This window comes from Choloepus didactylus, chromosome X (genome assembly GCF_015220235.1).
Source record: "Choloepus didactylus isolate mChoDid1 chromosome X, mChoDid1.pri, whole genome shotgun sequence".
NCBI lineage: Eukaryota > Metazoa > Chordata > Mammalia > Pilosa > Megalonychidae > Choloepus > Choloepus didactylus.
The window spans coordinates 119,127,158-119,152,445 of record NC_051334.1 but is presented as its reverse complement, the minus strand read 5'-3'; the positions used below and the strand labels follow the sequence as shown (position 1 = coordinate 119,152,445).

The following is a 25,288-nucleotide window of genomic DNA, read 5'->3' as shown; positions in this document are numbered from 1 at the left end:
AGGAAACATGTTTGAGGATGGGCATAGCAATATATTTGGTATGAGTGGAAAACCTGGAAAGACTTAAATGTCTGCTGACAGAAACATGAGTAAATGCATTTTAATATAATAGTTGAAATCCTTGAATCTGACCTACCTGCATCCACAAGAATCAATCTGAGTGGGAAAAATGAGTTGAAAAAGGATACCCACTAAATGATGCCATTATGCAGATTTTAAAAGGCACACAAAAATACTGTTATATCCCTCCCTCCCTCCTCCCTCCCTCTCTCTCTGTCTCTCTGTCTCTCTCTCTCTCTATATATATATATATATATCACACACACACACACACACACACACACACACACACACACACACACACACACACACGGGGTGGGGGGGGTATATATGTATTAATCAGGATTCTCTAGGGAAACAGAACCAACAGGAGACATCCGTAAATAGTATGAGATTTTATAAAAGTGTCTCACGCAAATGTGGGGATGTACGAGTCTAAATTCTGAAGAGTGGGCTGCAGGCTGGGAACTCTGATGAAGGTTTTTAATGAATTCCCCGGGAAAAGCTGGCTGGCTGAAGTAGAGATGAAAGTTCTCTTTTCTGACTGCTGAAGTCATCACTTCTCCTTTTAAAGCCTTCAGCTGATTGGATGAGACTTCTCTCATTGCTGAAGGCTGTCTCCTCAGTTGATTGAAGACATAATCAGCCATAGATATGCAATCAAAATACTGATGATTTAAGTCCATGAAATGTCCTTGCAGTAACAGTTAGGCTAGTGCTTGCTTGAACAGACAGGTGGGCACCATTTCTTGGCCAAGTTTACACATGAACCCAACCATCATATTATAGATATGTATGGCTATATATATAAGCACATACACAGATTCAAAATTATTCATAAAGAAACACAAGTCAATTTCAGAAGAGCAGTTACCTCTGGGAGAAGAGGGAGAAAGGAGTTAGGAGGGGAGCTTTAGCTTTAAAATGTAATGTTTTTTCAACTTCCATATGAGACCAAGGGAAGAGGTATCTATTTGGTACAGGATCTAAATTTTCTAAACAGTACAACTCTACAGTCGATTTGTTCAAACACCACAATTGCATGGAACTTTGAATAGGAAGTGAGATACGGTAGGTTAGTATAGGCTGGAATGAAACAGTGACACATCCCAGAGTAATTTGGGCAGATAATAAAAAATATATTTACAGCCTCCCCCTCCCCAGCCCTGAGGATCTGGGGGAAGGTGCGGATGTGTTGGACATCCTCACATGGACTGGTGTTGATGTTGTCACAAACATTGGGACTGGCAGTTTGATGTGCTGAGCCCTCGAGCATGGGACTTGCCCTTAGGAAGCTTGTTACTGCAAAGGAGAGGCTAAACTTGCATGTAATTGTGCCTAAGAGTCTCCCCCTGAGTACCTCTTTGTTGCTCAGATGTGGCCCTCTCTCTCGCTAACTGAGCCATCTCGACAGGTGAACTCACTGCCCTCCCCCCTACGTGGGACCCGACTCCCAGGGTTGTAAATCTCCCTGGCAATGCAGAATATGACTCCCGGGGATGAATGTGGACCCGGCATCATGGGACTGAGAGTACCTTCTTGCCCAAAAGGGGGATGCAAAATGAGATGAAATAGATTCAGTGGCTGAGAGATTTCAAATGGAGTCGAGAGGTCACTCTGGTGGACATTCTTATGCATTATATAGATAACACCTCTTAGGTTTTAATGTATTGGAATAGCTAGAAGTAAATACCTGAAACTACCAAACTCCAACCCAGCAGTCTGGACTGAAGACAATTATATAATAATGTAGATTACAAGGGGTGACAGTGTGATTGTGAAGACCTTGTGGATCACACCCCCTTTATCTAGTGTACGGATGAGTAGAAAAATGGGGATAAAAACTAAAGGACAAATGGGGTGGGATGGGGTGGATGATTTGGGTGTTCTTTTTTCACTTTTATTTTTTATTCTTGCTCTGGTTCTTTCTGATGTAAGGAAAATGTTCAGAGATAGACTGTGGTGATGAATGCATAACTATGTTATCATACTGTGGACATTGGATTGTAAACCATAGATGATTGTATGGTGTGTGAATGTATTTCAATAAAACTGAATTTAATAATAAAATGTAATGTTTTGCATATTTTTTAAATGTGTGAAGCAAATATGGTAACTATCAACAGGTAAATTAGGTATGGAATATAATTTACTCTTTCGGTATTTTTCTTTTTCCAGGATTTGAAAGTATTTTGTGCTGAGAGGAGAAATAAATATGAAATTATTTCAAATAATTATTCTAATATGCCATATTTGAAGGGTTTTTTTTTTTTTAAAAAAGGTCTTTTAAGCACAAAATGACAGCCTCAGTGTTGGTGATATTCTAAGTTTGGGTTAGAACAGTGCTTTTCAAACTGCAGGTTGTGACCCATTGTTGCTTGTGAAATTGTGTAAGCATGCATGACATTTTTAAAATAAAATGAAATGGAAAAAAATATCAAAAAGCATTGCATATACTGAGAGTGAGTACTGTATCATGAAGATCTGTTGTTTCATGAACACATAGGCAGACACATATGTCCCTAGGACAAATCTGAGGACATCTGAAAGTCACTGAAGAAATCGGTGCATGAAATCACAATACATCGCTGGTTAAAACATGCAGTCAAATCACCCTACTTTGTTGAAAAATAAACTTTTTGCATTGGAAATAAAAAACAGTTCAAATACATTCATATATTCAGTTTTCAGTGTGCTGGGAGGGGATTTGCAAAGATACTAAGCCGACTTTATCGTGAAATACAGCAAGCCATCTCCTTCATCTCCTTTGTTCGGTTTCTGAGTGTTAAAGACACCGTGTTCGAATGATAACTCTCCTGCGCTTTTATACCACACGTTTGTTCCAACAAAGCACTGAGCTCCTCATTTAGAGACACATGATGATTCCCTCTCCTTGTTTAGAGACAAATGACAAATCATGTCTTGGTAACAGTTTCCTTAATTGAAGCCCCTTTGTATTTAGCAGCCTTTTTATGCTCACTTTAAGAACAAAGTTGTCAGTACTCAAAGACAAACACAGAGTGCTTTGCTTCATGGGGATGTTTAAATATGGGAAATTAATAGAGAAATATTTTTTAAGGTCTAGACTACTTTTTTACTAGCCGATGGGCAGGTGTTTGTATATCTCAATTGTGGCAAAGGGGAACATTTCAGTAGCAAGTAACTGGCACTAGCTCCAGCCGTCTTAAGCCACAAGAATTTGCTGGGAGGACGTGATGTGGGAGGTTGCCCCAGTTGGCGGGGCCTGGAGGACCAGCCTCCTAAATCATATAGTGCACAGGCTGCTCTAGAGAAACAACATGACAACCGTCTTCCCCAAGCTCTGGACATCCCAGGGCACCGTTCCTGCCCCTTCCATGTTCTGTCTGCTTTGGGGCACGCCTTAGGTGATCAGAGCCAGTGCTCTGTCTTCAGGGATCTGCGCCCTTCCATCTGCCCTTTTAAGACTGCAGTCCTCTTCCCTTAACTACTGGATTTGGAATCGCCCTAAGGTCGGGCCCTTTATTTGGCTTTAGGTCACTTGGGACACCTTCGTTTCTGAGCTGCACAAGCTCATCAGGAGCTAGTCTTTTGGGGACATTGCAAAGTGTCTTCAATGTCAATGAGTTCAGCATTCACTCCTGGGGCACATTTTTCCCCTCTCCGAAGCAACCCTGGGTTGGAAGAGGTGTCACCCCGAGCCTCTCCTCCGGCAGCGCCTCTTCCCATCCAGGTGGCCGATGGGGAGCTCAGCCGCTGGCGAGGGTCTCCAGTCGCTTTCACAGAAGGGGAGGCAGCAGGCTGCACCTCCCCCACTCCCTGCCTGTCCGGTTGCTCCTCTGTCCCGATTACCACAGGCTCGCGAGACTCTGTGCTCGAGTCCAGTCCCACGAGGGGCAGCAAGAAGCAAATGCTTCCTCTCCACAGAGTTAAAATGCACACGCCACGGGGTGTTGTATTTTAGGTATATATATATGTGCGCACATGCATATGTTTATGCACGTGTATACGTTTTCAACTATATTTCAAGAACAAAATTGGATATGTTATTACTATGAGTTGTGAATAATGCATATTCAGAAATGCTTTCTAGAGTATGGAAATGATTGGAATAGATAATTTTGAAACATGCTTTTTTTTCTCTTTAAATTGGTCAAGGGCAGGGAAAATGATACTGAGCTAGGGGATATACATGTGGAATAAAGAAATATATGTTATGTTAGCACTGAGTAAGCAAAGCTTTGGGTTATATCACCTGAGGCAAAACAACACAGAGGTAAACATTTACACAGAGAATTCAGCCTGAGTAAACTCTACGTCGGTAAACATAAAAAGTTTCATATTTTTTTTAAAAATCCACCCACTTTTCCTAGACTGCATTATTTTTTGCTTTTTCTGCTTTGAATTTTGTGATTAATTACATCAACTTTCAATTTTATTTTGCTACAGTGTACACAGTTAAGGCAAAAAAAGAAATCACTATACTTGGCTAATTATTGGTTCTTTGAAGTAATGGAATTGATCTAAAATATTTTTATAATTAGTATTTATAAATATAAAGAGGAATGTGATTGTGTTTATCCACTTTGAGAAAAAAATTTAAAGCAGAATAAACTAAAATCTGTGCATTTTAATGTCATGTTTGATTCCAATTCAATAACCATAGTTCTAAGACCATTTCTTTGCAAGCCTCTGGTGTGTAGGCAACTACTCCCAACATCATGAAGCCAGAACCTAACAGAGTATTTGAGTATCTGCTTGCTACTATGGAGCATTTAACCTGGAAACCAAATCTATTTTCTCTAATTGTCAATGGAAGTGGTGGGTTGCCATAACTACAAAGTAAAGAGTGATACTGCAGAGAAGAAAAGAAAGACTAATGAAATTTTAAATGACAGATTCAAAGATATTAGGAAATTGCCCCAAAAGGGAATTGGGAACTTATCAAGCTGCCAGTCGGAGTAACTGCCCTGCAAACATATCCGTATCTGGGCCAGAAAGTCTCTTCAGGTTTGCCGTATACCAACTCGGCGAGGTTTCAGAATTCTGATCCTGATAATAAGTGGATCCTACTTTTCACGCCCGTTTCCGTTAGTGTGATACACGTGGACCCACTCAGAGATGAGCAGAGCATGCCTGCAACTTGCCTGGCAGGAGAATTGGGGACAGTGCCTCTGGAGAAGGCTGGTGCTACAAATTGTGACTCCTTCCACTGCTGCGTCTCCTCCTAGGAGAAAGCTGTCGCAGGCTGCTCCGTCGTCTGAGGTCGGACAATAGTTTTAAGGCAAGCACGATCCATCAACTCAGTGCCCATACTTCCCCTTGTGAAGACGTAGTGGGTCCAAAATATTTTCAAAAAGTCTACTATCAGGATTTGTGTTTGTTGGGGGGAATCAATAAAGAATTTATTGAAATATATCAATAGCATAATCACACACAATGATTAAAGAAAGGGGTAAGGTGAAAAAGTCTTAGAGAAAACTGAAAATTCTCCTAGTAGATAAATGGAATTCACAATGAATTAATAATCCATCCTTCTATGTCACTTACTAAAATAACATATTAAGATTTAACAAAATCTTTGCTGGAGGAGAAAAATATGTACCCCAAGAAACATCTTTTGTCTACTATGGTTCTGTGCAGCACACATAAGAAAAGGGCCATGAGTTGGTGTTTGTGTGCTGAAAACTGTATTTGGAGCTTTTAAGAACCATAAACTTGATTTAAAGAATGGTTTCAAAGGGTAAAAAGAGAAATGCATAACAATTAAAAGACATGCAGTTAAATTGGTTTGTGTTTAACGGCCTCTTAGTAATTGAGAGTTCATGCTTGGCAAAACCCATAAAAGCAGATTTAAGACTTAAGACAGTGTAAGTGAATTAATGTAAACCCAAATATGAGTCCTCAAAGGGATAGGACAACTACTCAAAAAACATAAGACCTGATTTTAAAAAGGAAACAGAAAAAGACTGATTATTCTGGATGTCATTTTTATTTCCCAGCCCACTTGGTTCTTTATTTTCAGTAGTGTTTCATCTATTTAAGGGTCGATATATCCAGCATATAGATCAATGGCTAAACATTCAGTGAGGTGCGGCCTGTTTAGGAAACCCGAGGGCAGGGGTGATCAGGGAGCCTGAGAGGGAGACAAAAAAGGACATGCAAGCGAGGCCTGGCTGTACAACAGGAAACATCCAAACAGCCTGACAAGCTCCTTAGCTGGGCTAGGGTTTAGGGGAAGGAGGGGTGGGGCAACTGCCTACTGAGAAAAGGAAAACATACCTATTTCCCAGTCTCCTGGGCTTTTTGACTTCCCTCTTCTCTCTGCCCCCGACCTCCTTCCCAGGAGAAATAGCACACATCTACCCAGAAAGCCAACCTGGGTTCAGCTGACACTTGTCAAGTCTTTGGAGAGGCTGCCCCTGGCTCCCACTGCCAGGACCCTGGACAGCGGCTTCCCCTGGGGGCCTGGTTGGGGCTGAGCATAAATAAGTTCCCTTCAGTTCCGGGTGAAAGGACGCCCATGCTTTTTGTGGAAGGCATGCTGCCATTCTCCGCAAAAGTCTTCATGGCAGCCCCCATGTTCAACCTGCCACGGTTTAAAAATCATGATTTACCATCCCCTGAAACTGATTCCCCATCCCCTTGGTGTTCCCTTCTTAACGAGGTTGCCAAAATCTAATAAAATGCCTCGTTTCCTTACTTACGACAAGGTCCTGATAGATTTTTTTGAAAATATATTTAATTAGAACTCTGCATCCCAAAATGTCTGAAATCTGTTTTGAATTATAAACTTGTAAGCATTCTACTCAAACCAGTTTTCTTTTAGTAGAAACCTAATGGTGTCGTCGAAGCCACACTGGTGCAGGGATTCCATTTTCCTCTTGCTCGGTGGGAAAAGGGCTTGGCTGAGCCTCACCAGATTGGCCACTGACAGCTGGGATGGAAAGACAGAAAAGTGAGCTGTAGGTACGAGTAATGTACAGCGTGTTTTATGATATATGCGTTCTCAATAAGAAAAGCAGTACAAAAAAACTAAACTTAAAAAGGTGCCTCCAGCCATAGAGTAAATCGGGCGTCCTCAGCCTCAGCACTCCTGACATTCTGACCTCTTCGTGGTGGGGCTGCCCTGTCTACATCAGGCTGTTTAGCAGCACCCCTGGCCTCTACCCATTAGATGCCAGCAGCACCTCATCCCCCAGTTGTGACAACCAACATGACCCCAGCCATTGTCAAATGTCCCCTGGGGTGCAGAATCACCCCTGGTTGAGAGACACTGGGACAGAGAAAGGCAATCCATATTCTTAGGTAAATATTTTAGGTAAATTTGGGTCCCAAGATTTTCAGCATATTTTAAACAGTAAATGATCTAAGTTCAATTTGACTCTGAAATTCTGCCAAGTTTATTAACCTGAAAAAATAAATGAAGCAAAATGTTAAACAAAGAGATGGATAATAAGCAGTAAGAGGATAGCAAACTCACAGTTTTGGGGAACACTGATCATGTATACATGATAGATGGCATGGAGTAAAAATATTAAAAACACACTATTGTGAAGATGTTTGTACACAAAATCATCACTGAACTGTCTCAAACTTAAATAATTGGGAGACATGCTAAATTCTTGGTGAAAGTTTTCAATTAGGACTGTTCAAATACCATTTAATACCATTTATTACTCACGATTAAGTTCTGATTGGCGATATTAATGTACAGCTCCGGCTGCCCCTTGTCCTGCAGAGAGATGTCTGATCGGCCACCAAAGGGTGAGACGGTGACCGTCCGCCCTGTAGGCAGGACAGAAAGGCTATCGGTGAAGCCGCCGTCCACCCACTTCTGTGGGAAGAAGCGCCCGAGTCAAGCCATGGCAAGGACACACGACACACGTGAAGAAAATGACCATGGGTTTCTCGACAGGGTTTTCTTTCCTTCTAGTAAAACCCATGCCTGGGAGACACTGTTAAATTACTATTTGTGTATACTAATTTGATTGGGGATTTATTTTGGAAGCAAAAAAAAAAAAAAAAAATCTCGGTACACAGGGTCATTTACCAATACAAGAAGAACTCTGGACAGAACCAGGAACTCTCTCCAATTGCTTAAAGGCCTTAGTTAAATTATTTTTTTTTTTTTTTACTGATTATAGTGCCTGTGCAAGAAGCCATGTGGAGTTATTTTGGGAGTCACTATTTAATCAGAGTGGCAAGTCACGTTTACTACTGACAGTGAACAAAACATCCACCACAACAAGAGGTTCTTTTTCTATTGTAAGAAATGGAAATTTGCATTTTCTAGCAGCAAATGTAAAATAAACACAGCAACTGAAAACCTTTCTATTACTAGAGGAGCTGCTGAGGACACGGAGCAGGAGGTGTGGCCTTAAAGAAAGGGAAGTGCTGCATAAAAAACTAGGGTTGCTCAGAGTTCTTGTACTTGCAAGCACACCCCAAAGAGAGTGATGGCTCAAGCAGATAAGAGGCATTTCCTTACTTTGGAAAGAAATGAAAGCGCACACAGGTAAGGATGGGGTGATGGTGAGATGTGCAGGAGGTGCCACAGCGGCCCCTCTATGCTTCTACAGACGTGTACACTGAGGCAGGACCACCAGAGAAACGAAACGAACATTGCGTATGCTACCAATTCCCAGGCGAAGGGGTCTCCATCCATCCACAAACCTATGCATTTACACAGTGCGCTCCAGCAACAGACAGGCAAAGATCAAGTTCAAATTCCTGAAGCTATGGTTGTCATTAGAAATACCCTGCAGAGGATATGCCAAAAAATATACAGCCCGGTAATAGGGGAGAATCCCTCACAGAGTATTTAGCTGAGAAATTCACAAATTAAGTTTCACTTGAACATTTAAAATGCAAAAGTGAGTGAGGAGGGAAAGACAGGTTGATAGAAGATGTCTCAACCAGGTAGTTCATTCATTTCTTCTAACAATTCATTCACTTCTTCTAAGGTATCTCTTTCTTGGGTTTTCTTTTTTTTTCTGGAGCTAGTGACTAAATGACCTACATTGTACTATTTACGATGGCCTTAGCCAGCCATCAGTTCACCCAAAGGGGACAAAAGAAATAACTAAAAAATAAGGCTGGAATAAAACTTTTGAGAGAATTACATTTTAGTGAAGGAGTAGTTTGGGTTAAAATGAAACTGAACTGGATAATTTGCATATTGTCATTATTTTGAAAAGAATATAACACACACATATATAAAAATATGAAAATACAGATACAGACATTCATATATGTGCATATATGTGTGTGTGTATGAAGTTACATAAACATCATCTAAAAAAGTAGAAATTTACAATAAGAAGCCTCTCCAAAGTATCTGGTTCTGTCTTTATTGCCTGAGAGCTTAATTCTGTTTTTGTTTTTTCTGACTGCGATTTCTGGAATAGAATGATACCAAGAAAAGAAAAAAAAAAAAAAAGACATTCAGTAATTTCCCAATTTGATATTCTCAGTAGAAGCTGTCACCAATGATGTAAAATCTATATAGGTTTCATCAAGGAAAATTAAAAATATGTACCATGTGTCATATAACTTTAAGTAACAGCTCAACTGACTTATTCAACTTAATGAAAAGAAGTGCAATCTGGCTCATTAAATTGAAAACTGTTCTAATGTACTATGGGGTTAATGACTACAGTTTCAGGCAATGGGAAATCCTTTTTCCAAATTATGTTCACTCTTGTTAGCTCTTATTCTGATGGATAAATGATTAAGGAAAACGTAGAGCTTATCAAATACCTTCATTGGATTTGCGGTGATGCTAGCTCCCCCATCACCCCAGACGATATCCTACCGGTAGCAGCACACCTTACTGCCTGACATGTGCTCTCTCTACCCAAGAGAGAGCACTCCAAATAACCACACATTCATTCAGACGTGCGATCTGCCAGCATTTCTGGAAGCAACAACAGTAGCAAATATTCCTCAACCTCCAGATTAAAAGCTGCAATATTTTATACCTCAGGTTCCAGCGATAGTTTAAAATTTTGTGCTTTAAATAATTCTGTCCATGGGTCCTCTGCTATATATTCCTGAAAGCCATTCCTACATTCTCGCCCCTTGGGCAGCACCTCCATGAGCTTCTATGATTCCAAAATCATACTCAAGAAAGATAACTCTGCTGGCTCAACCCCATGAGCATTTTGCTGTATGTTCATTAAGTTTTTATCCTATAGCACCATCTTCCTCAAAGGAAAGGTGAGTTCAAGTACATAAAAAATACGTAGGCCAAGTGGGTTGCAAATCAAATCCTGCTAGTTTTAGCGTTGTGGATACTTAATACCACTTTTGTCCTACCTCTTATGCCTTTTCCCAACTTTGACCTCATTCTAAAAGTCTGCCAAGTTAAGGTAAATTGCCTGAGTCTGAAGAAATATGAATAAACAACTGTGCAGTAGGAAAAAAAAAAAAACCATGCCCAACTGGGGTTATTTTCTAAAGGTTACAGCACTAAAAGTCAGGATTCATTGAATCAGTTCTAAAGAGAGAGTGGTGCCTGTTACGCCCAGCCAAACCAGATTATTTGTTTGTCAGGACTTGTTAAATGTTGTTTTATACACTGATATATTAAGGGTACATATTAAGAAAAAGTCCTATGGTTTATAAATTTAAGCAACTAACATTATACAATTTAAGCTAAAAACTTAAAATCTTAAAAAAAAAAAAGAAAAAAGGAGGAAGCCTGAGGCGATAATCTCTATTGAAAGGGCCTATTGATTGGGAAGTAAATAACTGGGCACCTGCTGTGTGCTTCATAGCCCCGGGGGAAATACCAGTGATAAAATTGATTTTGGTGCTTAATTTTCTTAATGTGTATTTTGCTCAAAAAACAAATTAAAAAATCCTTTATTGGAAGAATGCATGAGATGCTGATATCTGTAATAATCAACAAACATTATTATGTATGGTTTAATGGTTTGTAAATCAATTTGCCATATATCATTTCATTTCACCTTTACAAGAACCCTAAAAGGTAGGTAGGTCATGCTAGGGTTTTCAGTTTCCTCATTTTACAGAAGAGGAAACTGAGGCTCAAAGGATAACTTGCCCTGTGCCAGGAGTTGGCAAACTATGACCCATCATCTTTTTATGTAAATATTGTGCTACTGGCACACAGCCATGCCCGTTCTTTTCCATATCATCTATGGCTGCTTTCATACTTCAAGGGCAGAATTGAGTGGTTGTATCAGAAGAGATTGTACATCCCACAGCACTGCAAATGTTGGCTACCTGATACTTTGCAGAAAATATTTGCCAACCCCTGCTGTAGAGTATAGAGGCAAAAAGTACATGGAGTTGGTCTTTGCGACACTGTAAAATTCAGCGATGGTTGATGAGAGTAGGGCAGATCATATTTTCATAGGGATGGGGCAGAAAGAATGCATCGGGGAAGTAAATGTGGTTTGAAGAGTCATTTTATATTTGCAAATATGCCTTCTTTGCCTTCATGATTAAGACTACGGACAGTTGTACTCAATAGAATGTTCGTGGTTGGTGATGCTCAAAATAGAGGGGACCGAGACTCTAGGCGAGTTCCTAGGTCAGGGGACAGGATATCCCAGGTGTGGTGAGGGAAGAGGAGCAGAGAAGACATGTGAGTTGTTCTGTTCAAAGGGAGTCAAGTTAAAAAAAAAAAAAAGCGAGCGAGTTTGAGAAACCCTGCCGTACTGACTTCTGATAAATAACGATGTTTGGTATATTGCTGTGTGTCTTAATTTAGGGGTTTCTGAAGGTTGATCAAAAATGTCTCCAAATATCCAAATTTGAGAGACTCTAGGAGGTTGTTTAGCACTTGACAACAAAGTATTCCCTGGAAGACTAGCAGATTCTTCAAAACTCAAATAGACAAGCTGCTGAAAAAATAAGAGCTTCTATTTTAGAATAATTATAGATTGATAACCAGATTTCCATCAAACCAAATCTAGATGGTAGCCACAGCTACTAACACTGTTTGCTATGACAGTGACTGGTGTACATATTGAGTGAAATACCTGAATCAAGTCAAGGACTGTAGTAACAGTTTTACAAAAATACATAATAACAGGGTATCCCACAATGGTTTGCCCATGAATATGGCACTGGGTCAATAATGAAGAGATCAGTAATCCATAGCCCACCCAAATGATCAATGGACAGGGAGAATACAGTGACAAATTCCCTATATATGGTCTTGAAATACTATAGATTTTAAAATATTTGAATCTTCAACCAAAAAAACCCACAAAAAAACACAAAAATCAAACTGTAGCTTTGTCTTGTGATGTGCATATATTAGTTCTAGAGACAATCATATTCTGATTATTTTAGTCCCTTGTCAATGTCAATGCTATCTCTTTTAAAAACTTCTTAAGAACTCCTTCTGAAAATTCTGATTCCTGTTCCCAAATTGATGACAAGAACCTTTGAAAATATAACCTGAGAGTGTGAACATTCCTGTAGTTTATTTTATCATTGAAGAGGCCATATATTCTGAAAGGAAATTCATTAGGTAAAAACATAAGATTTAACTTCAGTTTATTTCCACTCATTCATTTATTCAACTATTAATGAATATCTACTATACCTAGGGTGCTAAAAATGGTCTTAGAAAATGAAGGAGAAAAGTACAAAAAAACCCCCACTAAAACCATAAATAGGAAAATGACATTCTCAAAGACATAAAGCCACGTCAAACAAATCAGGAAGCAAATCTATTATTTGTTTGGTTTAAGTTAATCTTAAGTCTTGTTGAAGCACCATGCTTCTGAATGATTAAATGAAAGATTTCAGAAAAAAATAGGGAGATTGGGTCCACAAATCAATGGCAGTAAAACCCAATTAATTAACAACCAAGGTGAAAGCAGGCTTGGAAAAGGGGAAGTCTGAGGATTGGAAAAATCACAGGAGCAGAGCTTGGGCTGGGCCGCCTCTTAGCTGCTGCCACACCAAACCACTTTCTCTGCCTTCGTGAATTGATACCATGAAGAGCAGTATTGCCAAGGCCATTTTGCTCCCCCTGCTGCCTCAACCTCAGCTGCTTCAAAAAAAGAAAAACAAAACAAAACCAAAAAACCCAACAAAAACAAAACAAAAAATCTGAGTTCCATGAAAACATCAATATCCAAAAAATTAGTTGTTTTCAGCATGCCTGAATTTTTTATGTAATTTAAATCCTGTAAGAAGTTCATACTCACAATAAAACACTGCATTGAAAGCAAAGTTAATTTATCTCTGAAAAGGGCAAGGAAAGAGTCTAGAAAATCACTTGGCATAAAAATCCTATTAGACTGTGGGAGGAGATCAGGCTCCTGGGGAATAGGTCATAAGCACAGAACAAAGACACTTGCAAATTGTGGCTTTCTGGCATTTTCAATGACACAGGGTTTCCGAATTGTTCTGTCAATCATTAGTGTGCATGGGGGTGCCTTCAGGCAGACTTCATTAAACACTAAAGGAAAGCTGCTGCTTTCGGGAGACCTGAGGTCAGTTTGACCAGTCATTATTAGGCGTCTCTATGCACAGGCAATGAGTGATCGGCTGTCCAAGGCCAAGGGACTTCACCATCTTTCTGGCAGCTTGGGGCCTCTGTATTCCTTGCTGTTTAATTGTGGCTCCCGTTCAATGTTCATGTCTGTGGATTCAATCCCATAATGGAAAAGTTAATTGGGAAAATCTAGTTCCTCATACCTGGCACTTTTAATGGTTCCTAGCCTTCCAGGCACATACCCAAGAAGTGGGGATGGGATGGAAGGAAATAAACCGAGGGAAATGTTTCTAAAAAGGAACTAAAAAGGCACAGCAGAGATAGAAGCATAAATGTTCATCCTGGGAAAGTTTCCCTCTTTCAAGCCAAGTGACCTCAAGGACCTCCATGTCTTCGTTACCTCATCTGTAAAAATGGAGGTAATAACCCCAAGAGCAGATAGAATTAAATTCTGGTGCATATAATAGAAAGTAATACTAACAAGAAAAGCTTTACTTATTTTTCTTTCCAAAGAATAGTGGAGGGAAAACTGGTAAGGCAGGTCTAAAATATCATTCAGCAGCCAGGCCCTTTCCAGCTGACTCTTCTGCCATCTCTAGGGTGTGCTCTTTGACCGCACGATCCATAATGGTTGCTTGAGCTCCAGTTATCACATCTAAATTCCAGGAAGCAGGAAGGAAAGAAAGGCACATGGCCTGCCTTCCTAGAAGTCCCACAGTAATTCAGCTTACCTCTCATTAGCCATTACTTAAATGGGGGGAAAGGTGGCAACTTGAAGTCTTTTGAACTACACAGCAGTATGCCCAACTAAAACCTGGTATTCTGTTACTAAGGAGAAAGAGGAGTGCGTATATTGAAAGACAACTAGGAGTGTCTACCACCCAACTCATCTTCACAATACTTCATAATATGTTATAATAATGCTAACTTCATAATTCTGTGGTTGGTATTTTAAAAAGCAAAATGTTTAGCACAGTCTTTTTTTTTTTTTCACTTTTTTAATGTAATTTTATTGAAATATATTCACATACCATACAATCATCCAAAGTGTACAGTTCACAGTTTCATCATGTAGTTGTGCATTCACCACCACAATCAATTTTTGAACATTTTCATCACTCCAAAAAATAAAAACTAAAATAGGAATAAAAATAAAAGTAAAAGAGAACACTCAAAACATCCCATACCCCTCCTCTGCCCCTCATAGATTCACTGTTTTTGAAGTTCAGCTTTTGTAGTCTGATGTGTCAAGAGGCACACAAGTTCTGGCTGTCTCTTTTCTTGTAACATTAGCTGCCATTTACCCCATTGCCTGTTTCCAACAGTTAGTTCAACAGGGACTGCAGAATGATGGTATTCTAATTCTATTACTTCTTCTTCATTTAATAGCTGACATATTTCCGCTTGTACCTGGTTACCCTGTGGTGTAATTCATGTAAGCAGAGGCAGGATAAACACTTGATTCTTTCCCTTAATTTACCAGTTTTCAAAAGGAGTTCTTCTGTTTGTGACCAGTTAGTATTTTTTTGTCTCGTTATGAATTCATGAATTTAAACATTTATGATGTGTTTCTATCCATTGCAGTTACTGTCCTTAATGGGAAGTATCTTCAAGTTGTCTCCTGATTCTTTTTGTGACACAACTATAATAGTCTGATAATATCCTTGATATTTGCTATGATAATTGGTAATTATTCTAGGCTTATTTGGTATATTGCCTGCCCAGACATGGAGTCAGCCATTTTACCAGAGTACCCAGGTTCATTTTAGTGGGAAAGGGTATTTTAGTACCACAGTATAGTGCTAGGGGTGTTCTTTATAAGTCCATACATAATGTACAGTTTCCAAAGTTAAAGCTGTTTAGTCTCTGTACCTTTTATTTTATATATATATATATATATATATATTTTTTTTTTTACTTTCGACTGTTTACAGTACCATTACATAGTGGTACATTCATCACCCAAATCAATCCCTGACACCTTCATTAGCACACACACAAAAATAACAAGAATAATAATTAGAGTGAAAAAGAGCAATTGAAGTAAAAAAGAACACTGGGTACCTTTGTCTGTTTGTTTCCTTCCCCTATTTTTCTACTCATCCATCCATAAACTAGACAAAGTGGAGTGTGGTCCTTATGGCTTTCCCAATCCCCTTGTCACCCCTCATAAGCTACATTTTTATACAACTGTCTTCGAGATTCATGGGTTCTGGGTTGTAGTTTGATAGTTTCAGGTATCCACCACCAGCTACCCCAATTCTTTAGAACCTAAAAAGGGTTGTCTAAAGTGTGCATAAGAGTGCCCACCAGAGTGACCTCTCGGCTCCTTTTGGATTCTCTCTGCCACTGAAGCTTATTTCATTTCCTTTCACATCCCCCTTTTGGTCAAGAAGATGTTCTCCGTCCCACGATGCCAGGTCTACATTCCTCCCCGGGAGTCATATTCCACATTGCCAGGGAGATTCACTCCCCTGGGTGTCTGATCCCACGTAGGGTGGAGGGCAGTGATTTCACCTTTCAAGTTGGCTTAGCTAGAGAGACAGGGCCACATCTGAGCAACAAAGAGGCATTCGGGAGGAGGCTCTTAGGCACAACCATAGGGAGGCCTAGCCTCTCCTTTGCAGCAACCGTCTTCCCAAGGGTAAAACCTGTGGTAGAGGGCTCAACCCATCAAACCACCAGTCCCCTATGTCTGTGGTCATGTTAGCAACCATGGAGGTGGGGCAGGCGAACACCCCTGCATTCTCCACAGGCTCCCCAAGGGGGCACTACATCTTTTTTTTTTTTTCCTTGTTTTTCTTTTTTTTTTTTTTTTTTAACTTTCCCTTCTTTTTTAAATCAACTGTATGAAAAAAAAGTTAAAAAGAAAACAAACATACAATAAAAGAACATTTCAAAGAGACCATAACAAGGGAGTAAGAAAAAGACAACTAACCTAAGATAACTGCTTAACTTCCAACATGTTCCTACTTTATCCCAAGAAAGTTACCTAATATAGCAACATTTCTGTGAACTTGCTCCTACTATATCCATCAGAAATTAACAGACCATAGTCATTTCTGGGCATCCCCAGAACGTTAAATAGCTTATCTGTTCTTCTTGGATTATTGTTCCCCCTTCCTTAATTGCTCTCTATTGCTAGTTCCCCTACATTCTACATTATAAGCCATTTGTTTTACATTTTTCAAAGTTCACATTAGTGGTAGCATATAATATTTCTCTTTTTGTGCCTGGCTTATTTCGCTCAGCATTATGTCTTCAAGGTTCATCCATGTTGTCATATGTTTCACGAGATCGTTCCTTCTTACTGCCGCGTAGTATTCCATCATGTGTATATACCACATTTTATTTATCCACTCATCTGTTGAAGGACATTTGGGTTGTTTCCATCTCTTGGCAATTGTGAATAATGCTGCTATGAACATTGGCGTGCAGATATCTGTTCGTGTCACTGCTTTGCGATCTTCCGGGTATATACCGAGAAGTGCAATCGCTGGATCGAATGGTAACTCTATATCTAGTTTTCTAAGGAACTGCCAGACTGACTTCCAGAGTGGCTGAACCATTATACAGTCCCACCAACAATGAATAAGAGTTCCAATTTCTCCACATCCCCTCCAGCATTTGTAGTTTCCTGTTTGTTTAATGGCAGCCATTCTAACCGGTGTTAGATGGTATCTCATTGTGGTCTTAATTTGCATCTCTCTAATAGCTAGTGAAGCTGAACATTTTTTCATGTGTTTCTTGGCCATTTGTATTTCCTCTTCAGAGAACTGTCTTTTCATATCTTTTGCCCATTTTATAATTGGGCCGACTGTACTATTGTCATTGAGTTGTAGGATTTCTTTATATATGCAAGATATCAGTCTTTTGTCAGATACATGGTTTCCAAAAATTTTTTCCCATTGAGTTGGCTGCCTCTTTACCTTTTTGAGAAATTCCTTTGAGGTGCAGAAACTTCTAAGCTTGAGGAGTTCCCATTTATCTATTTTCTCTTTTGTTGCTTGTGCTTTGGGTGTAAAGTCTAGGAAGTGGCCGCCTAATACAAGGTCTTGAAGATGTTTTCCTACATTATCTTCTAGGAGTTTTATGGTACTTTCTTTTATATTGAGATCTTTGGTCCATTTTGAGTTAATTTTTGTGTAGGGGGTGAGGTAGGGGTCCTCTTTCATTCTTTTGGATATGGATATCCAACTCTCCCAGCCCCATTTGTTGAAAAGACCATTATGACTCAGTTCAGTGACTTTGGGGGCCTTATCAAAGATCAGTCGGCCATAGATCTGAGGGTCTATCTCCGAATTCTCAATTCGATTCCATTGATCTATATGTCTATCTTTGTGCCAGTACCATGCTGTTTTGGCAACTGTGGCTTTATAATAAGCTTCAAAGTCAGGGAGTGTAAGTCCTCCCACTTCGTTTTTCTTTTTTAGAGTGTCTTTAGCAATTCGAGGCATCTTCCCTTTCCAAATAAATTTGATAACTAGCTTTTCCAAGTCTGCAAAGTAGGTTGTTGGAATTTTGATTGGGATTGCATTGAATCTGTAGATGAGTTTAGGTAGAATTGACATCTTAATGACATTTAGTCTTCCTATCCATGAACATGGAATATTTTTCCATCTTTTAAGGTCCCCTTCTATTTCTTTTAGTAGAGATATGTAGTTTTCTTTGTATAGGTCTTTTACATCTTTGGTTAAGTTGATTCCTAGGTACTTGATTTTTTTAGTTGCTATTGAAAATGGTATCTTTTTCTTGAGTGTCTCTTCAGTTTGTTCATTTCTAGCATATAGAAACATTACTGATTTATGTGCATTAACCTTGTATCCCGCTACTTTGCTAAATTTGTTGATTAGCTCCAGTAGCTGTATCGTCGATTTCTCAGGGTTTTCTAGATATAAGATCATATCATCTGCAAACAATGACAGTTTTACTTCTTCTTTTCCAATTTGGATGCCTTTTATTTCCTTGTCTTGCCGGATTGCCCTGGCTAGCACTTCCAGCACAAGGTTGAATAACAGTGGTGACAGCGGGCATCCTTGTCTTGTTCCTGATCTTAGAGGGAAGGCTTTCAGTCTCTCACCATTGAGTACTATGCTGGCTGTGGGTTTTTCATATATGCTCTTTATCATGTTGAGGAAGTTTCCTTCAATTCCTACCTTTTGAAGTGTTTTTATCAAAAAGGGATGTTGGATTTTGTCAAATGCTTTTTCAGCATCTATTGAGATGATCAATTGATTTTTCCCTTTTGACTTGTTAATGTGTTGTAATACATTGATTGATTTTCTTATGTTGAACCATCCTTGCATGCCTGGAATAAACCCCACTTGGTCATGGTGTATGATTTTTTTAATCTGTCTTTGGATTCGATTTGCAAGTACTTTGTTGAGGATTTTTGCATCTATATTTATTAGGGAGATTGGCCGGTAGTTTTCCTTTTTTGTAGCATCTTTGCCTGGTTTTGGTATTAGATTGATGTTAGCTTCATAAAATGAGTTAGGTAGTGTTCCATTTTCTTCAATGTTTTGAAAGAGTTTGAGTAAGATTGGTGTCAGTTCTTTCTGGAAAGTTTGGTAGAATTCCCCTGTGAAGCCATCTGGCCCTGGGCATTTATTTGTGGGAAGATTTTTGATGACTGATTGGATCTCTTTTCTTGTGATGGGTTGGTTGAGGTCTTCTATTTCTTCTCTGGTCAGTCTAGGTTGTTCATATGTTTCCAGGAAATTGTCCATTTCCTCTACATTATCCAGTTTGTTGCCATACAGTTGTTCATAGTATCCTCTTATAATTTTTTTAATTTCTTCAGGATCTGCAGTTATGTCACCTTTTTCATTCATTATTTTGTTTATATGGGTCTTCTCTCTTTTTTATTTTGTCAGTCTCGCTAGGGGCTTGTCAATCTTGTTGATCTTCTCAAAGAACCAACTTTTGGTGATATTTATCCTCTCTATTGTTTTTTTGTTCTCTATGTCATTTATTTCTGCTTTAATCCTTGTTATTTCTTTTCTTCTACTTGGTTTAGGATTGGTTTGCTGTTCATTTTCTAGCTTCTTCAGTTGATCCATTAGTTCTTTGATTTTGGCTCTTTCTTCCTTTTTAATATATGCGTTTAGTGCTATAAATTTCCCCCTCAGCACTGTTTTTGCTGCATCCCATAGGTTTTGGTATGTTGTGTTCTCATTTTCATTCGTCTCTATATATTTAGCAATTTCTCTTGCTATTTCTTCTTTAACCCACTGATTGTTTAGGAGTGTGTTGTTTAACCTCCAGGTATTTGTGAATTTTCTAAGTCTCTGATGGTTATTGACTTCTAATTGTATTCCATTGTGGTCAGAGAATGTGCTTTGAATAATTTCAATCTTTTTAAATTTATTGAGGCTTGTTTTATGTCCCAGCATATGATCTATTCTGGAGAAAGTTCCATGAGCACTAGAAAAGTATGTGTATCCTGGTGATTTGGGATGTAATGTCCTGTATATGTCTGTTAAATCTAATTCATTTATCAGATTGTTTAGGTTTTCAATTTCCTTATTGGTCTTCTGTCTGGTTGATCTATCTATAGGAGAGAGTGATGTGTTGAAGTCTCCCACAATTATTGTGGAAACATCAATTGCTTCCTTTAGTTTTGCCAGTGTTTCTCTCATGTATTTTGTGGCACCTTGATTGGGTGCATAGACGTTTACGATTGTTATTTCTTCTTGCTGAATTGCCCCTTTTATTAGTATGTAGTGGCCTTCTTTGTCTCTCAAAACATCCCTGCATTTGAAGTCTATTTTATCTGAGATTAATATTGCTACACCTGCTTTCTTTTGGCTGTAGCTTGCATGAAATATTTTTTTCCATCCTTTCACTTTCAGTTTCTTTGTGTCCCTGTGTCTAAGATGAGTCTCTTGTATGCAACATATTGATGGTTCATTTTTTTTGATCCATTCTGCAAATCTATATCTTTTAATTGGGGAGTTTAATCCATTTACATTCAACGTTATAACCGTGAAGGGATTTCTTGAATCGGCCATCTTATCCTTTGGTTTATGTTTGCCATATTTTTCCCTCTCTCTATTAATATCCTTTATTGTACCCATACCGAATCTCTTTAGTACTGAACCTTTCTCCAAGTCTCTCTGTCCTTTCTTTGTTTCTCTGTCTGTAGGGCTCCCTTGAGTATCTCCAGTAGGGCAGGTCTCTTGTTAGCAAATTCTCTCAGCATTTGTTTGTCTGTGAAAAATTTAAGCTCTCCCTCAAATTTGAAGGAGAGCTTTGCTGGATAAAGTATTCTTGGCTGGAAATTTTTCTCACTCAGAATTTTAAATATATCGTGCCACTGCCTTCTTGCCTCCATGGTGGCCGCTGAGTAGTCACTACTTAGTCTTATGCTGTTTCCTTTATATGTGGTGAATTGCTTTTGTCTTGCTGCTTTCAGAACTTGCTCCTTCTCTTCTGTGTTTGACAGTGTGATCAGTATATGTCTCGGAGTGGGTTTATTTGGATTTATTCTATTTGGGGTTCGCTGAGCATTTATGATTTGTGTATTTATGGTGTTTAGAAGATTTGGGAAGTTTTCCCCAACAATTTCTTTGAATACTCTTCCTAGAACTTTACCCTTTTCTTCCCCTTCTGGGACACCAATGAGTCTTATATTTGGACGTTTCATATTATCTATCATATCCCTGAGGTCCATTTCGATTTTTTCAATTTTTTTCCCCATTCTTTCTTTTATGCTTTCATTTTCCATTCTGTCATCTTCGAGGTCACTGATTCGTTGTTCAACTTCCTCTAGTCTTGTACTATGAGTGTCCAGAATCTTTTTAATTTGGTCAACAGTTTCTTTAACTTCCATAAGGTCATGCATTTTTTTATTTAGTCTTGCAATGTCTTCTTTATGCTCTTCTAGGGTCTTCTTGATTTCCTTTGTATCCCGTACTATGGTCTCATTGTTCATCTTTAGTTCTTTGAGTAGCTGCTCTAGGTGCTGTGTCTCTTCTGATCTTTTGATTTGGGTGCTTGGGCTTGGGTTATCCATATCGTCTGGTTTTTTCATATGCTTTATAATTTTCTGTTGTTTTTGGCCTCGTGGCATTTGCTGAACTTGATAGGGTTCTTTTAGGATTTGTAGACCAATTGAAGTCCTTATCTCTAATTTATCAGATCTACAGCTTCGTGGAGTACACTTTCTCTAACTAACCAGCAGGTGGCGTCCACGAGCCACCTGTTCTCCACAAGCCAGTTCTCCCCTGCTTAGCCTTTTTGGTGAGTGGGGGAGTGAGTCTTGTGGGGTCCAATTGGTGTACCAAGCTTGCGTGTGTAGTTGGTGTTGCCTGCCCTGTATATGGGGCGTGTTTCTGGGCAGTCAGGGAGGGGGGGGTGGCTCTAACAATCAAATCTCCCTGGTGATCCTAGAGTTTTAAAGCTACTGCAATAGTCTAATCCTTCAGTTCAGTCCTGCCACAGTTTGTCTCTGCCACTGACCCACAAGTCCTTGGTATTGGCGTATGGCTCCTGAGACTTGCAAGTGGGCCCCTCTTCCAGGCCGTGCACCCCGGGTCCTCTGTTGAGGGATGACTGTGCTATGTCACAGGTGAGTGCTGTCCCCCCAGGGCAGTTCTGGGCTGCTGGGCTGTGTAGGGAGGCTTCCAGTCTGCTGAAATGATGGCTGAATGGGGCTTTGTTAATTCACACTGCTCCACCTTCCCAACTCTGGGACAATCAGCTGAGGTTGCAGGGAAGGCTAATGTCCACACTCAGTTTTGTGGTGTGTGCCTGTTATTTGAAGCACTTCCGTCACACTGGGTTGTCTGGGGCAGCTGTGGGCTATGGGGCTGGCGATGGGCAGGAGTGTTTCCTGTCCACCAGGATGATGGCTGTGAGCGGACACCCCCCTTTTCTTGGGAAGTTGTGGTGTTTAGTGAATTTTCTCAGCCACTGGATTATTGCCTTTTGTCTCAGAGCTCTCCTAGTTCTGCTCTTGACTTGACCTGCCCAAATTGCAAGTCTTTGAAGCTTTCTGTATTGGGCTTCTTAGAGTAATTGTTTTAGATAAAGAAAAAAGGATTAAAAAAAAAAAAAAAAAAAAAAAAGGGCCCTCCTCAGAGATCTAATGGGTTATTGAAATGCTAAGAGACAAAGCAACCAGGGCCATTAAGGAAAGGTCCACAGGGCAGAGAGATCACCTTTTCTTCGGGATTTGCATATGCGCCTCAGGGCCCTTCCCCTTTCTATGTTCACCAGAACTCCAAAAATCCTCCGCTTTTATTTTGGAGTTTTTCGTGTTGTTTTTCTTTCTATGCCTGTCTCCTCTCTGCTGGGCTGGCTGCTCTCAGATTCTCTGGTGTCTGGTCTCAGTCTGTCTATGGTTGGAGTTTGGATCAGTAGAATGAGTTTCCGATAAGGTCTGCCACTGCAGTTCTCCCTTCTCCTTCCCGGAGCTGACAGCCCCTCCTCCCACGGGACTGAGCCTGGCAGGGAGGGGCGTGGGTCCCCTGGCCGCAAAAACTTACAGATTTCGCTGATCTCAGCAGTTCCACGTTTTCATGAGTGTTGTATGAAGTATGCCCAAAGTCAGATTGCTCTGTGGTGTCCAGTCCACGCAGTTCCTGGCTTTCTACCTACTTTCCTGGAGGAGTTACTAAAACATACCAGTAGCACAGTCTTGGAACTTACTGGGCTTCTGGGACTAGGCTCTGTTCTAGCCTCTTTTTCCAAGCCCCACCTCCTTCTATCAGTTAAATAATATATCTACATCTCACCTCAGTCATTGCCTCCTAACTTACACATATATCAGCAATTCTGGTGACTTTTGACCTTTGAACACCCCTTTTATGATAATATATAATCTCTTGAAACATTCTAGGATTTTTTTTTTACCATTATGCCATTTGTGTTATGATTACAGTATATTAAAAAGCAATAATTTGAATTAAAATTGTTCTATTTCTGATCATCATAAATTAAAGTTATAAAGTTGACTGTGAGAGCATCTTTAATTGTATTCAACAGATATATGTAAAAATAAATGCTTATGTTTATTTGTATAGCAAGGGGGCATGCTATTTGACTTATTTTTAAATAATTATGTAATCAAAATTGCGATAAGTCATAAAGTATTCAAATGACAAAACAGATCATGTTTTCTTTGGGAACCGAATATTTATTAGCTCAGGGATGCAGTATCAAAAATAGGAGAGAACAAACTACTTTTCATGGGCTGATGTTTAAAGGATTTCATGTTGCTTTTAAAAAAAAATGAAAGGGCATTTTTTTTCTATCTGGCCTCAGTTAGAAAAAACCCTTAGAGAGGGTTTTAGACTGTTGTTTGAAAGAACATCTCTGCAAATAATAAGCGACATTCCCTCTTAGCAACCACCTGCCCTCCTGCTACATAACCTCTGTACACCTTGGCCCCCTCACTGCCCCTTTTTGACACCACACCAATGCAGAGGAGCCAAGTATAGTATGGGAAACAGGGAAGAGGCTTGTTCGGAAGACCAGGGACTCTCAAGGAAACATTAGGACCAAAGAGATCCGAACATAGGTAAATACCTAATCAATAAGCTAAGGGAGTCTTCAAAATTAATTAATTGGCTGTGAGCCTTCAAATCCTCGAGTACAGACCCTGGCCTGGGTCCTCTGAGTGAAGGCATGAATGAATGAATGAATGGACTACCTACGTAAAACAATTTGTGTTTATTCATTTATAGATAAATAAATACATATTACGGTACGTGAAACAAATGGTATTCGTGGCATTCACTCAAACACGACTGAGCCGGCTCATCTCTCTTACGTGTTAACTAGATAGTGTACGCGATTATAAAATGCATGTGCTGGGAAACACGTGCGGTGGAGGCGTGGGCTAGGGTACAACGTGCATAGGACAAATGCAGTGTAGAATGCAGAAGGAAGCTGGCTAAAAATCACCAGGCAGCACTGAGGGCAGTCTGGGATTGGTTGTTCATCTCTCCATCTCCCTAAAAGAACTTGCCTCCTGCCTCCAGGGCCAGCAGGACAGAAGGCAGCTCTCCTCCAATAAATACCTGTTAGCCTCGCAGGATTAAGTGCATCTAAGGCACGGAAATCACAACAGAACCTGGAGAAGGGATCCTTACCCAGCCAGAGGGGCTCCTGTGGGTGGGACAGAAGGATGTGATGCAGCACTGTTTTGGGGCCTGGGTGGGTGGCACCCGATGTTGTCTCTCACCCTGAAGGTGCAGTCTGCGTCTAGCTTTTATGGAGGGGACTGTGAAGAAGACTATGGGGGTGGAGTAGTGTTTTGTTGCTTTGAGTAATATATATTAACGACTTCAAAAAGATCAAAGATGTTTCAAAAACATGAAAATAAGGGCATCTCAGTCACTCATTTGATATATACACACACACACACACACACAATATGTGTATATAGATAAATTTCAAAAAGATGATTTTTTAAATGATGAAAATGAGTTTCCCCAGCAATCATTCCATTCTCTAGATCTTGACAATAAGGCACCACAGTCCCTGTATTTGAATGTTCTTTCTGTTAAATACAAACAAAACTATTTATGGAAAACACATAAACTGATTTGGAGTCTCAAGAATAATTATGAACTTGGATCTGTCAAAGGCAATGCATTAACTCTGAGGATTCCTGGTAATTGTCCAGTTCTGAAAACATTACCTGCTCTTCATACTCCACTGCTTTCAGCCCTGCGTAAATGGGCACGAAACTGCTAGCTAAGAGAACCTAGACAGATAAAATAGAGAAACGGTTTAGGAATAGAGGTATTAACA

The 25,288-nt window shown here is 39.7% G+C and overlaps 1 protein-coding gene and 1 long non-coding RNA gene across 9 annotated transcripts in view; one reads left to right on the top strand and one right to left on the bottom strand.

Moving 5' to 3' along the window:
* Positions 1-25,288, top strand: part of LOC119523411 — a 136,885-nt gene that overhangs the window by 102,456 nt on the left and 9,141 nt on the right. The gene's annotated exons all lie outside the window — the stretch shown is intronic.
* LOC119523409 (patatin-like phospholipase domain-containing protein 4) overlaps positions 5,433-25,288 on the bottom strand; it is a 34,598-nt gene continuing 14,742 nt past the window's right edge. Inside the window, exons 5-7 of the mRNA XM_037822169.1 lie at positions 25,176-25,241; positions 7,724-7,876; positions 5,433-6,976 (exon numbers count right to left, since the gene is read on the bottom strand). Of these exons, the coding sequence (XP_037678097.1) occupies positions 6,845-6,976; positions 7,724-7,876; positions 25,176-25,241 (351 nt within the window). The 3' untranslated portion in view covers positions 5,433-6,844. The remainder of the gene's footprint in view (positions 6,977-7,723; positions 7,877-25,175; positions 25,242-25,288) is intronic.